We start from the raw sequence: 14,249 nt of genomic DNA, 5'->3' as shown, positions 1-14,249 counted from the left end.
ACTCACTGTGGAGACCAGGCTGGCCTCAAACTCACAGAGATTCGCCTGCCTCTGCCTCCTGTGTCTGTGTATACATCGCCACATACCCAGCTAAGATAAATCTGGTGGGGAGGGCTGTTTTTGTTTTTGTTTTGTTCTGTTTTTGGATTTTTTGAGACAGGGTTTCTTTTATAGTCCTGGCTGTCCTGGACTCACTTTGTAGACCTGGCTGGCCTAGAACTCACAGAGAACCGCCTGCCCCTGCCTCCCAAGTGCTGGGATTACAGCTGTGCGCCACCATGCCCAGCCTAATGAATCTGTTTTTTAAAAATGCTTGTGTCCCATAATTTTGTTTAGTTGTGGGCTAATTTTTTTTTTTTATAAATTTTAATTTATGTGCTTTAGTGTAGGAGTGTCAGATCTTGGAGTTCCAGACAGTTGAGCTGCCTTGTGGGTGCTGGGAATTGAACCCAGGTCCTTTGGAAGAGCAGGCAGTGCTCTTAACCACTGAGCCATCTCTCCAGCCTGGGCTAATTTTTTTTTAAAGCACATTTAATGTGGGTGGGACTAGGTTCAAACGCTTAGTGTGACCATTTAATACATATTTTACTCATTGGTGTCTCAAATTATTGTGAGTTTACAGGTTTTAGCCCTGTCCCCCAGGCTGAGTAACATCTGTGTCAGATTAAAGATAGAAGAAGCTGGGCGTGGTGATGCACACCTTTAATCCCAGCATTTGGGAGGCAGAAGCAGGTGGATTGCTGTGAGTTCGAGGCCAGCCTAGTCTACAAATCAATCCCAGGACAGCCAAGGCTACACAGAGAAACCTTGTCTTAAAAAACCAAAATACATATATGAAGAAATCTCATTTCTCTGAAAGGTCCCAGGATGGGATCAGATGACTACATTGGAAGGCAGAGGGGGTAAAAGGGGAGGACTAGGGGTGTGGCTGGGCAGGATTCTGATGCCTCCCTACCTCTTGGGACACACACAGCTGGGGCGAGCAGTCAGGCTCCCAGAGGTGTGGAGCTGGAGGTTAGCCAGGAAGTGAGGCTAAGGTTTGCAATGGAGTCTGGTTCAGCTACTCTGGGATTCAACAGAGGCGACGTCGCTTCCACCAGGCTGTGAGGTGTCACTTAGACACTGTTGGCCCAAAGGCAGCGATCTAAAGGAGGTAACGCCCTTCTGCCTCTGCGTTCTTGCCTTCCTCCCTGCACACTGTCTCAGCTCCTCCGCCGGGCTCTGTTCCCTCCAGGGAAAGACATTCCACTCTCACCGGCCAAGTCCCCCAGGGGCCCGTGGACACGTGGCTGATTTAATTTGTAGATGCCCTGGAGCTTTGCTGTCTTTACCTTCTGTACTTCCCTGCACTGCAGTGTGGGCTGGCCTTAAACTGTGTAGCCGAGTCAGACTTTGAACTGTTGATCCTCCTGCCTCTACTTCGGAGTGACGGAGTGACGGGGATCCATGCAATCAGGCATCTGTGCATTAGGCAAGCTTCAACCGGGGCTCTGGGATTCAATTTGTAATGGACTGGCTGTTGTTGAGAACTCTTGTAGATCCTCCTGCCTTTGCCTCCCGAGGGCTTGGATTCAAAGCATGTCCCACCACCCGCAGCAAGCTTCAGATTTTTGAAAGATTTGTCTTACTTTATGTGTATGAGAGTTTTGCCTGCGTGCACGTCCATGAAATATGCGTGCTTAAAGAAAGTCAGAAGAGGACATTGAGAACCAGAATTACAGATGATCGGGAGCCGCCGTGTGGGTGCTGAGAACCGCACCCGGGTCCTCTTCACCACTGAGCCATCTCTCCAGTCCCCAGATCTACTCCTTTTGCCTACTTAACTAACTTCAAATGTGCAAGGGAAACCGCTCCTTGTCTGCAGAGCCCAGCACCTGCAGCAGCAGCAGCCTAGTGCCTTCTCTCTCCTGAGACAGGCAGGCCAGGCCCTCCAGTGTCTCAGCCCTGCTGAGCTCGGCTCTCGGAATCCGTCACGCCCCAGCATCCCTGTCCTTGCTGCCACCCACATCTCCCTCTGCTGCTGATTTTTCACTGAGTCCTGTAACTTCACTCCCTTTGGATTTACAGAGCTTCTCTCATACCCTAGCAGGTGGCCGGCCTCCTTGACAACAGCTCTGTGCCCTCTTGAGATGGTGTTTACTCTGTGGATGGTTATGAAGGACCGGCTGGCTGGGTCAAGGTTGTTGACAGATTTCCAGTCTTCTATACCCTTCTTCATTTCTTGTTCATCAGCCACTTAGAGAAAAAGGCTCGCATCCTCAAACGTAGGGTAGCACTTGACTAGCTCTTCCAGTTAAATGCTTTTGTGCTGGGGATGGAGTGTATGGCCTCACACATGCTGCCACAGAGCTGCAGCCTCGGCCCCCAGCACCTTGCACTTTGAAGCGTGGGTACCAAGTACTTGCACACTTATAATTTTTGTTAAGTCTTCTTAGTGGTGTCCTAATTGCTCTGAGAATCTGTAACATTCTGCAACTCAGTGTTTTTTTTTTTTTTTAATCTAATAAATGTGGTTTCTCCTGGGGTTGGAAAGAGGGTTCAGAAGTTAACAATCCCCTCCCTTTTTTTTCTGTTATTTTCCCCCAAGACAGGATTTCTCTATGTAGCCTTGGCTATCCTGGACTCACTTTGTAGACCAGGCTGTCCTTGAACTCACAGTGATCCACTTGCTTCTGCCTCCCAAGTGCTGGGATTAAAGGCGTGCGCCACCACTGGCTGCCTGGCAACAGCTCCCTTTTGTTAGTTCCCAGCCCACATGGGGCTGCTCACAACTACCTGGAACCCCAGTTCCAGGGGGCTCTGATGCCCTCTTCTGTCTCTCATGGGCACCTGATCTCACACACACACTGTCTCTGTCTCTGTCTCTCTCTTTCTCTCTGTCACACACATACAAATAAAAAATGGGGGACTGAACCCACAAAAGAAAGGAAGAAAAAGAAAAGGGACCACATACAGTTGTAATGTAGTTTTTATTTCCTCTTGCTGGCTGGTTCAACAACTCACCTGTTCTGACCAAACTCCTCTCCGAGCTGACTGAGTCAAACTGGCTTCTCTCGGCTTCAGACTGAATCACTCTGCTTGGCCTCCAACTAATTCTGGAAATCTGTTCTAATCTTCTGGCTCCTTCTCATTCTCTGGCTCATTCTGTCTTCACCTGTGTCTGGCTTGTTCTCGCTTCAGCCTGTCTCTGTAAAACTGTCTCAGTAATCAACTTGGTGAACTTCTCTCCCCCTGCACTGCTCTGAACTAGTCTCTCCTTCCTGTCCTGTTCTCGTGAGAGTTGGGCATATCAGGATCTCTGACTCATTATGTCAAATCTTTCACTTTGTCTGCCCCTCCATTAGACGTCACTTTCAAACATGGCTGTTCCCTTCTATAAACTAACCTTCCCTTCATTGTGTGCTGAGGGCCTGTCAGCACTCCACCACTGCAATCCAAAGCATCTCTGCGTGCCAGACAGATCACGTAGACCTAGGAAGTCTTTGGAGGTGATCTCTTGCAGGAGCAGCCATGTTGCTGGAATAAAATTCCTCAACACAGCCAGCCCCAGTGGCACATGCTTATAATGCTAGCATTTCAGGGAGGCAGAGGCAGGTGGATCTCTATGAGGTCGAGGCTAGCCTGGTCTACAAATCGAGTCCAGGACAGTGAAGGCTACACAGAGAAACCCTGTCTGGAAAAAAAATTCCTCTATACACAGTGTCTTGTGGTCCCATGGAGCTTGATAGTCTGTGCCTTGTGATTGCAGGAAATGGACCATTTACACCTTATGCAACTCCCAATATGCTGGGACTTAAAAATATCATTTACTATTTGTTTTCCTCTCTGTCCTCTCTTCCTTTTCCTCCAAAGGAGGAAAGAGGCTAGACTCCTTTTTGGATTGTGGATATGATTTTTATTTTTGTTTAGTTTGGGGGACCTGGTCTCATCCTGTAGCCCAAGCTAGCCAAGAGCTCAGTATGTAATCCATATTGTCCTGGAACTCACGACAATCTTTCTGCCTCAGGATTACAGGAGGAAGCCACTAGGCCTGGATTTAGATTGTGTATTTCAGCAGGCTGTGGTGCACACCTTTAGGGAGGCAGAGTCGGAGGCCGGTTGATCTCTGTGAGTTCCAGGCCAGCCGGCTCTACAACTCGAGTCTGGTATTTATTTTTATTACTTTTACAGGTGTTGGGGTGGGTGGGAGTGGATGCACGTGTGGGGTGCCCATGAATGTCAGGATGGAGCATCAGATCTTATGGAGCTGCAGTTACAGGCTGCTGTGAGCCACCTAATTGAGGGGGTGCTGGGAAACAAAGTGGGGTCTTCTGGAAAAACAACCATAGTGCTCTTGACTGCTGAGCCATCTCTCAGCTGCTGGACTCTGTGTTTCCTATGGCTTTGTACTGTGCACATCTGAGCAGTTCCCAGTTTTCTCTGTGGACCTAGAAGTATCAGGACTCTTTTTTTTTTTTTTTTTAGACAGGGTTTCTCTGTGTAGCCTTGGCTGTCCTGGACTCGCTTTGTAGACCAGGCTGGCCTCAAACTCACTGTGATCCACCTGCCTCTGCCTCCCGAGTGCTGGGACTAAAGGCGTGCGCCACCATGCCCGGCTCCAGGACTTTTTTTCAGTTCCTGGATGTTGAAACACTGTTTGGCCGGGCAGTGGTGGTGCCCGCCTTTAATTCCAGCACTTGGGAGGCAGAGGCAGGTGTATCACTGTGAGTTCGAGGCCAGCCTGGTCTACAAAGTGAGTTTAGGACAGCCAAGGCTACACAGAGAAACCCTGTCTCGGAAAACAAACAAACAAAGAAGCACTGTTTGCATTTTCTATTGTCATTCTACCCAAGTGCACAGTGGCTACAGCAGCTCTCTGTCCTGTGATGACACTGGGGGAGCCGTGCAACATCAGGTTTCATGAGCCAGGAGTTTCCAGATGATCTGTGGGGGGTGCTGGCTACTTAACCGTGCATGGATAAAATATTCATTCAGAAGGTAAGGAGTGGGGCTGGAGAGATGGCTCAGCAGTTAAGAGCACAGTTCCCAGGACCCATGTTGGGCACCTCGTAAGCCCACGACCACCACCCCAGTATCATCCCCAGCATCCTCTGGACCCCAAGGGCGCTCTCTCTCTCTCTCTCTCTCTCTCTCTCTCTCTCTCTCTCTCTGTGTGTGTGGTGTGTGTGTCACACACACACCACACACCCACACACTAATGTAAAAAAACTATTTTAAGACCCCAAGAACATGTGGTTCTCGGCAAATCCTCTACCGCAGAAGCACCAGCTGGCACATACTAGGCGTCAAGTCTCTCCCTTCACGGTCCTTACCCCTAGCCGCTAGGTCCTGTGACGATCCGTAGGCCTCTGCTCCTTGCTGCCTCCCTGTGGTCGTTCTGTAACAAGCCGCCACGTGTGTGGGTGTATTCCCAGAGCCTTTCTCAAGATCCTAAAACCATTATTCATGTTTTATTGGAGCTCCTTTTAAGTGCTCCAGGCTTGGCCCGGGGCTCTGAAAACCCCAAGTGAAACCAGTTACTCACTAGGAAGCCTCGGTGGGTGGCTGCCTTCTCCCGGAGAGAGCATGCCCGGGCAGCTCTCAGAGAGTGAGTGTAACCCAGTGATGTGCAGGCAGAAGCTGCCACACGCGCCGGCGGCCCACACAGGAATTAAGGCCACGGGCCGGGTTTGCTGCTCTCTGGAACAGTTCAAACAATCTGACACGTCTCTGAAAAGTAAATATGTAAAAGGTTCTAAGCCAGCCTGCCGGAGACTTTAACCCACAAGGCAGAGATGAACAGGAAGCCGTGCCCCTCCCTTTGCCTCTCAGGCGATGAATTAGACTTTCCCCAGACTCCTCGAGCTGGGAGACAGAAAAGACTGGAGCCTGGAGCCAGCCAGCAGATCCCACACAGTTCTGCCAACCTGTCAGGCCGACCACCAGGCAGGAGAGGCTGGAGCTGAGACTACAGGGCTCACGCTGGGACCACAACTGCCTAGGTATGCACACCTCTTGCCTTCGGTTCAAACCCTCCCTCAAGTTAAGATCTGGGTGCCTCACGCCTTTAATCTCAGCACTCAGGGAGGCAGAGGCTGGCCGATCTCTGTGAGTTCAAGATCAGCCTGGTCTATAAAGGGAGCCCAGGACGGCCAGGGCTACATAGAGATCCTCTGTCTCGAAAAAGAAAATAATAGAGAAATCTGGAAGATGCACTACAGGAAGTCACTGGATTGCTTTGCTTCTCCTCCCAGTGTGACCACGTGAAATAACTCCTTTAGCGGCTCTTCATTAGTCGTATATTTTAACATTATTTCTACTGTTGTTACTATTATTATTCTTTATTTGGTTTTTTGAGACAAGGTTTCTCTGGGTAGCCCTGACTGTCCTGGAACTCACTCCGTAGACCAGGCTGGCGTGGGATTAAAGGCCTGAGCCATCACGCCCAGCTCAGTTATTCCCAAATATTATATGGAGGGTGCAAGTTGCTGTGGCCTGTAAGTGGAGGTCAAGGGACAACTCTGTGAAGTTGGCTCTCTCCGTCCGCTTTGCATGAGATCTGGGGGTTCAGTCTGTAGTGCCAAAGCCTTCCCTCGGTGAGCTGGTATTATTTGGCTAAATTAAGGACAAGCGGTGAAACCTGGCTCTTAAGGATGGCTGGGCACTGACTCTGACCCCGGTAGCCTTGGCTGCAAGCCCATTACCTTTTCGGCTCTGCCATGGCTGGGGCCTGCTGCAGATGCCCACGTGTGAGAAGAGCCCTCAGTCCCACCTCCCCTCCACAGGGGACACCCCACAGCACAGGACCAGCAGGATTCTACAGGGCTGGGCTCATTCTTCTCTGTCCCAGTGGGATCTCCCCTGCCGAAGCACCGACTCTCCAGTGGGGCAGAGCTTCGTCCACAGCAAACGGCTCTTTACCCACCCCAACCCCCCAACCCCCCACCTACCCCCGTGCTCGTGGAAGGCACGAGCTCTCCTCACTACCTGGTGCCACTGAGGCCGTCTCCAAAGCCTGGGTCTCCTCAGAAGTGTACATCTCAGCAAAAGTGGGTTCCCAGGCAGCTCAGTGCTCTGGCACCCATGAGTCATGGAGTTATGAGAGACACAGGGACCTTTCCCCCAGCTGGCATGATGTATGGTCAGGGAGTTAGACTCGACAGGTAGTCACAGAAGAACAGCCATCCAAAAGCTCTCGGTCTGTGTGGCCTTGTTTAGGGTCATCAAATGTCTGTTTAGCTGGACATGGCAGCAGGTGCTTATAATCACAGGCAGGTGGGAGAGAGAGAGACAGGCAGATTCCTGGAAGCTTGCTAGTTTAACCTACTTGGGAAAGTTCCAATATGGGACCTTATCTTAAACAAAAAAGAAAGGCACCTCAGGAGTGGCCTCCGTATGCACATGTGCCCGCTCACACTCACACTCGGGTGCATGTGGAAGTAGCTTCTACTGAACGCTGAAAGCCGCAGCCCTGCTCACCTGGGACATTCCCAGACGGGTCTCTGGGTCCAGTGAAGGAGCTGCCAGGGAGAGGCACACACAGCATTTGTAGAGGAGAGTGCAGGCATCCCTGCTTCATCAGCCCATGTGGGAACACCAGCCTAGACCTCCCAGGCCTTCCAGCCAATCCACTGAGAAACTGGCTTCTTGCCTCAGGCTGAGAACCTCACCCACCTGGGCATGCCAGGGCCTGAGTTCTCCAGAACACCTGGCCCTGGGAGTCACCAGTTTACACACACACACACACACACACACACACACACACACACACACACACACACACACACACCACTCCATAGATGCTTTGCCTAATATCTTGAGGCCAGGCCACTAGATGTCACAGGACTGTAAACCAAGACCAAGATGGGCACCGCAGAGCAGGAAGTGGGAAAGGCTCAAAGAAGGCCTCGGGTCCCTCCATTGTCTTGGAGTTTCACCCTGTATGGAGGACCAGGTGTGGTGGCACACACCTTTAATCCCAGCTCTTGAGAGAGGCAGAGGCAGGCAGGTCTCTGTGAGTTACAGGCTAGGGCTATGCATTGAGACCCTATTTCAAAAAGTAAAATTGGGTTTGATTCCCACAACCCACATGGTGGCTCACAACTGTCTGTATCCTGTTCCAGGGGATGTGAAGGCCTCCTCTGACTTTTCCATACACAAGGCACCCATGTGGTGCAAGCAAAAAATACCCATACACACAAAATAAATAGGTCAACAAAAAAAATCAATAAATTTAAGCTGGGAGTGATGGCGCACACCTTTAATTCCAGCACTCAAGAAGCAGAGACAGATAACTGTGAATATCCATAAAATAAAATAAAATACCAGTGTTGAGAGGTTTTGTTTGTTTGGTTGGTTTGGTTGTTTATTTGTTTTGAGCCTGGGTCTCACTCCACAGGGTAAGATGGCTGGAAACTCACTGTGTAAGGTAGTATTGAGGGTTCCTATGTGTGGAGACAGAAGGGTGCACCTTTAGGTCCCAAGAGAAGCCCAGAGCCTCTCGGATAAGCTTGGGCCAGGGTTGCCAGTTCCTCAGCCTCTGCCTCCTCCCCTGAGAACCAGAACACAGGCGGTACTTGTGCCCTGGTTGGACAAATATCTGGGCAACCTTAGGGCAGTGGTTCTCAACTTGTGGATCAAGACCCCTTTGGGGAGGGCCAGGTGTAGTGGCAAATGCCTTTAATCCCAGCACTGTGAGTTCGAAGTCAGCCTGCTCTACAAACTGACTCTAGGACAGCCAGGGATACACAGAGAAACCTTATCTCAAAAAACCTAAAATAAATAAGACTCCTTTAGGGAGTCGAATGACCTTTCACACGGAGTCACCTAAGACCCCAGAAAACACAGAAGTTTACATTATGATTCAGAACAGTAGAAAAATGAGAGCTGTGAAGCAGCAACAAAAATGTTATGTTTGGGGGTCACCGCGACACGAGGAACTGCATTAAAGGGTCACAGTGTTAGGAAGGCTGAGAGCCAGTGGAGTGGTGGTCTAAGCAAAAGCCAGGCTGTCCAAGGTTCATCACGGCATGAGCCAGTCACGTCAACTCCTTTAACCCTTTGAGCACCCGCTGTGTGTCCACTGGGTGTCCAGTGCCTCAGAGATACACACACGAGCACTGTGCCCAGCCCTGCCTTCCAGAAGCTCCCAGTCTAGGCAAGCAGGCCCAGTACAGCCTTGCTGGGAGCCGATAAGTGACTGTCCCTTCCCTGGTCAGTCTGGCTTTTTTGCTTTAGTGTCCTGGGGGGGGGGGGGGTGGGGGGGACCGAAAGTGGGGGGGACAACGTTTTGCTGTGATGCTCAGGAAAATGCCCACGAACTTGGAGCGACAGACTGTGGTTCACAAATCTGCCGTTTTCTCTGGAGCACTCTCTCTTGGGATCCGAAGGCCCTTCCTGGAGTCTTCCCTTAGGTAGAAACAACTTCTGAACAAGTTGCTTCTAGTAGCCCAGCTGCCTGGAATCAGGGAGTGGTTTGCCAGAGAAAGCAGGCTTAGGCAGTTCTTTCGCCTGCTGCTACCTCCAGAGTCTCTGTCCCACAGGGAAGGCCCTCTTGTCCCACTCTTTCCTCACATGCCAAAGCCAAGGAACCTGGTGTGCGGGGGGGCGGGGGACACACACACAACAATGTTGTACAGATCGCTGGGAGGGGAGGTGGCTGCCCAGCCTTAGTTTTCCCTTTGCCCTACTCAGTTCTCTGCAGAGCCCCGGAAGAGGTCAAAGTCCCCCAAACCATCGCTCTGTTGATGGAGAGGTTCACAGGGCCCAGCTGAGCTGCAAGTATATACAGGTGTGGCTGGGAGCGCTGTGGCCCATCAGAGCAGGTGGCAGCACCTGACCTGGCTGAGCTTCAGGAAGCCGAGGAAAGTGTGTGTCTGCTGCCCAGCACCGGAACCCCTTCTTCTGGTCCAAGTCTGGGCTTCATCCCCACCCTGCAGACATTTGCTGCTGCTTCTGCCCAGGTTCTCCCTCTCCCCCTCCCCCTGAGCCCCTGAGGTCTTCAGCATCCGGATAGGTCCCAGCATCGGATTCTTGTTGGGGTGTCCGGAGCTAGACTGTTTTCACAGTGAGGGAGGGAGAAGCAGTCACCACCACGGAGAACTTCCTTGGTCAGCTAACTCATCCAGGTCTCTGACAGCCAGAAGCAGGATCCTGGGGTGCGCCCAGGAGCCTACCATGGCCGCCAGAGGCTAGGACTGCCCGGTGGAGAAGCTGGAGCTGGGGTGGGTGGTGGCGTCTCTGAGGGTGGGTCACCGCGGATAGTCCTCTGCCTTAGGTGCGCCAACAAGCGCTCACTTATGGGGGGCTCCAGGACGCTGCAGGCGGGAAGCACGCGGGCTAGGCGTGCCAGACAAGCCTGGTAGCCCTCCAAGTAGCTATCCAAAGGCTCTGTGTACAGAGAGCTGTATGAGGCTCAAGTCCTGAGCTCTATCTATGCAAGCTGCAGGGCATGCAGGCAGCGGGAAGCATGGTCACTCACCCGAGGTAAGGTAGAGGGATGCGGGCTGCTCCTGCAGGAAACGCACGGTCATCTCCAGGATGTCCGCTTTCTCCAGCTTCAAGTAGCGGGAAGTCTGATGCGCCAGGCCAGACAAGAGAGACACATTACAATTCGGGCGGCTGAGCACCTCATTCTTGCACCCAGATGCTCTCCAGTCGCGCGCAGTGGTCTCTACCACTTCATCGCGCAGATCCCACCAGGAGGTCTTCGGATACCCACGGAGCCCCGGCCCACCAGTCTCGCTGGGCGCCCTAAGACCCTCCATCTCGGTTTTTATATCTTCCACTCACCTCCGCTCCCAAAAGCGGCAAAACGAGCCCCTTTAGCTGGCTCAGGCTCTCGTTGATGCGTGCGCGCCGGCGCTTCTCCAGCAGAGGCTTCAGGCTCTGTGGGAGGGCCGATGGGAGCAAAGGCCACGCTTAAGAGGACCGCGGTCACCCACTCCATCCTGCCACAAGTCCTTGTGTCCCGTTCCTACCTTGCGCAGCTCCGCCGCGTCCTCTACTCTTCTGGGCACCCTCATGATCGGCGGGAAAACGAAAGGTGCAAAGGGTCCGTTACCTCGTGGAGAAGAATCCTTGACCCTGCTGCAAGGCAGAGCAAAGAATTGAAGACAGGAACTAAGTCCAAAGACTAGCCTAAGCTCGCGCCACAGAAGTGTGCTCACGACCCGATGCCAGGCTTTAAGGAGGCTGTGTCCCGGCTCTGCCCCGCCCCACAGAGTCCCGCCAGCCGTCACTCCCACCTCCCGCCTTTGTTCCAGCACAGGGTGGGGCTTAAAAGAATGAGTCAGTGGTGTCCCCCTGGGATGCCACTCGCCTTGGAATCCCATCTGTGGTGCGGGGGCGCAACCTGCGGGCGCTGACCCCCTGGACAGGAAGGGTGGATGAGGCCAGGCCTCGCCTCTTCTTCGGCGCCCTGTGGCTTTACACACGCCCACAGTGCTTCAAGGGTTAGGGCTGCAAAGCTCCCGAGCCCCGGACCTCAGGGAGATCCAACCAGGGTTAAAAAGAGAGATTGGCTTCACCAACTGCTCCAAGTTGAATGGACATGGAAACCCAGTTCTAGCACGGTCCGATCCTCCGACCAGAACCAGGACTGTGGTTCCTGGACTCCTGGCTTTAAGAGTTCCATAAAATCTAGGGGACTAGGGGAGCGCGGTGGCTTATTCCTCTAATCCCGGCACTCAGGGAGGCAGAGGCAGGCGGATTTCTGTGAGTTCGAGGCTAGCCTGGTCTACAAACCGAGTCCAGGACAGCCAAGGTCACACAGAGAAACCCTGTCTCAAAAAATGACCTAGTTCCCCGGCCCTAGGTTGTGAAAAGGAAAGCTGAGCCCCGCTCCACGGTCCTTGGAGTTCATTTTTATTTCAACTGGGTCTGGGCTCCAGATTCTACCATATGACAGGCTAGTGAGGGCGGTCCTGGGTGTGTGCAACGACTGCTCCACTCGGGCCCCAGCGGGCCCAGACACGCCTCCACAACGCGTGGCCGTTGCTGCTGCAAACTGGCAGGCGGCGTCCCCCGCCCATCTGCTGCGGGCTCCCCTCCCTGGGTCCGCGGGCCAGGCTAAGGCCACCTCTGACCCTGTTCCAACTTTGGGGCGGTCTCTCACGCACCGAAGGCAAGACCCTCACAACCAGAGCCAGTAGGAGGCGCTCGTGCGGCGGAGTCCCGGGCAGGCTCTGTCCAGGGTACTGGACGGACTTCTTCCTGCCACCGAGTCCTAGTCCCGTCGCCAGCTCCAAATCCTTGGAGTTGCTCCCACAGCTGGCATTCGAAAACGAGGGCGGGGCCTGCAGAGATGGCTCAGAGGTTAAGAGCACTGACTGCTCTCCCAAAGGTCCTGAGTTCAATTCCCAGCAACCATATGGTGGCTCAGAAACCATCTATAATGAGATCTGGTGTCCTCTTCTGGCATGCAGCAGAACATTGTATATATGATAAATAAATAAACCTAAAAAAAAAAACAAAAAAAGACAGGCCTGTTGGCTCATGCCTTTAATCCCAGCATTTGAGAGGCAGATCTCTGTGAGTTCGAGGCCAGCCTGGTCTATAAAAAAAGAAAAGTAAATGACCAGTGTACCAGGAAGGAGAGCTCTGCCCTCTGATTTCTGTCTATGGCATACAAGGAGCGACCACCACCACCAAGGAGTTACTTTGTGCAAGCTCAGAGCTTGCTGTTTCTTGACTTTCACTTCCTCCCTTCCACCAGCCAACAGTCGTGATTATGAGAATTTGTCCCAGCAGGCCTTGGGGCAGCCTGATTCCCTGGTTCTCCCCCACGGTGGGTGTAGCATGTCTGTGGTCTAGCCCCTCACTGCTTACACCATTCTGGCTTTGAACTCACAAAGATCGATCAACCTGCCCCTGCCTCCCGAGTACTGGGATTAAAGGAGTGTGCCACCACACTCAGTCATTATTTTTTAAGAGCTCAAAAAGGAGCCAGGCGTGGTGGCACATGACTTTAATCCCAATTCTCAGAGGCAGAGGCAGTCGGATCCCTGTGAGTTCAAGGCCAGCCTGGTCTACATAGTGAGTCCAGGACAGGCAAGGCTACATAGAAAACCTTGTCTCAAAGAAACAAACAATCAATCAAACAGCTCAAAAGGGACTTTATAGGGCTCCGTGGTTAAAGAGCAAGTATTGCCCTTACAGAGAACCTGCACCAGCACTGATGTCAGATGGTTCACAATCACCTGTAACTCCAGTTCTAGGGGATCTGATGCCCTCTGCTGGACTTTTCAGGCATGACAGTCACGTGCACAATCCACACACAGACACAGACATGCATGCTGCAGTGGCTACTTCTAGGCCCGGCGGGGCGTGGCAGGCTCTCGGAGGGATAAAGGAATGGACTGATCGCAGATGGCACGTGCTTCTGGTGTGTGTGCCGTCCCGTGCTGTGAAACCTGGACGTATAGGCTTGGTTGTGCCAGGCTGTCGCAGATGGCACGTGCTTCTGGTGTGTGTGCCGTCCCGTGCTGTGAAACCTGGACGTATAGGCTTGGTTGTGCCAGGCTGTCGCAGATGGCACGTGCTTCTGGTGTGTGTGCCGTCCCGTGCTGTGAAACCTGGACGTATAGGCTTGGTTGTGCCAGGCTGTCTTTGTGTTGTCTCCTGGTGTTCCTCACGGTTGCTCTGTAGGTGGCCGGTGTGGCTCCGGTTACTCTTGTCCTGCATGCTGCAGGGCTGTCTGTACCCTAACCACCTGCCTGACAGGCAAGGAACTCACAACCCAAACTGCTGCTGCTGCTTTGTCCTTTCCAAGGATGTAGGCTGGTCCTCAGGTCTGGGCTTAATGAGGTCAAAATGATGGGAGGGCCTTCTTGGTAGATCAGTAGCCATCAACCAAAGGTGGCTTTCGAGCCTTTGAAATGTGGCTCGTCCATGTGGACACGGTCAGTAATTGTAAAACATGTACACTGGATTTCAGAGACCAAGTACTAAAAATTAAAAATGAAATGAAAAGAATGGAAATGCAAAAAGAAAAAAGAAAGAAAAGAAAAAAAGAAAAGAAAAATCTCATTTTTAAAAAGGGCTTTGTGCTGGTCATGGTGACGCACGCCTTTAATCCCAGCACTCGGGAGGCAGAGGCAGTCGGATCGCTGTGAGTTTGAGGCCAGCCTGGTCTACAAAGAGAGTCCAGGACAGTCAAGGCTACACAGAAAAACCTTATCTCAAGAAAATGGGGGTGGGGAAGTAGGGGGAGGGGGATGGAGAGATGGCTCGGTGGTTAAGAGCACTGCCTGCTCTTCCAAAGGACCCGG

The 14,249-nt window shown here is 52.4% G+C and overlaps 1 protein-coding gene across 1 annotated transcript; it reads right to left on the bottom strand.

The window, feature by feature from the left end:
• Positions 1-10,090: 10,090 nt before the first annotated feature.
• Positions 10,091-11,093, bottom strand: Hes2 (hes family bHLH transcription factor 2). Its single transcript, XM_051172137.1, has 4 exons — positions 10,959-11,093; positions 10,771-10,866; positions 10,460-10,553; positions 10,091-10,368 (listed from the first exon to the last, which is right to left on the bottom strand). Exons 1-4 carry the CDS (start codon positions 11,001-11,003, stop codon positions 10,151-10,153), a joined length of 453 nt encoding a protein of 150 aa, XP_051028094.1. The 5' UTR covers positions 11,004-11,093; the 3' UTR covers positions 10,091-10,150.
• Positions 11,094-14,249: the final 3,156 nt, after the last annotated feature.

The sequence above is a fragment of the Acomys russatus genome, chromosome 29 (genome assembly GCF_903995435.1).
Source record: "Acomys russatus chromosome 29, mAcoRus1.1, whole genome shotgun sequence".
NCBI lineage: Eukaryota > Metazoa > Chordata > Mammalia > Rodentia > Muridae > Acomys > Acomys russatus.
The sequence above is the reverse complement of the archived record's forward strand: the minus strand, read 5'-3'. Positions and strand labels throughout refer to the sequence as shown.

Coding starts and splice junctions, on each gene's coding strand:
- Hes2 (XM_051172137.1), bottom strand. CDS start 11,003: ATGAGGGTGCCCAGAAGAGTAGAGGACGCGGCGGAGCTGCGCAAG. Junction 10,867..10,958: donor ACGCGGCGGAGCTGCGCAAG/GTAGGAACGGGA, acceptor GCCCTCCCACAG/AGCCTGAAGCCTCTGCTGGA. Junction 10,369..10,459: donor ATCCCTCTACCTTACCTCGG/GTGAGTGACCAT, acceptor CTCTGTACACAG/AGCCTTTGGATAGCTACTTG.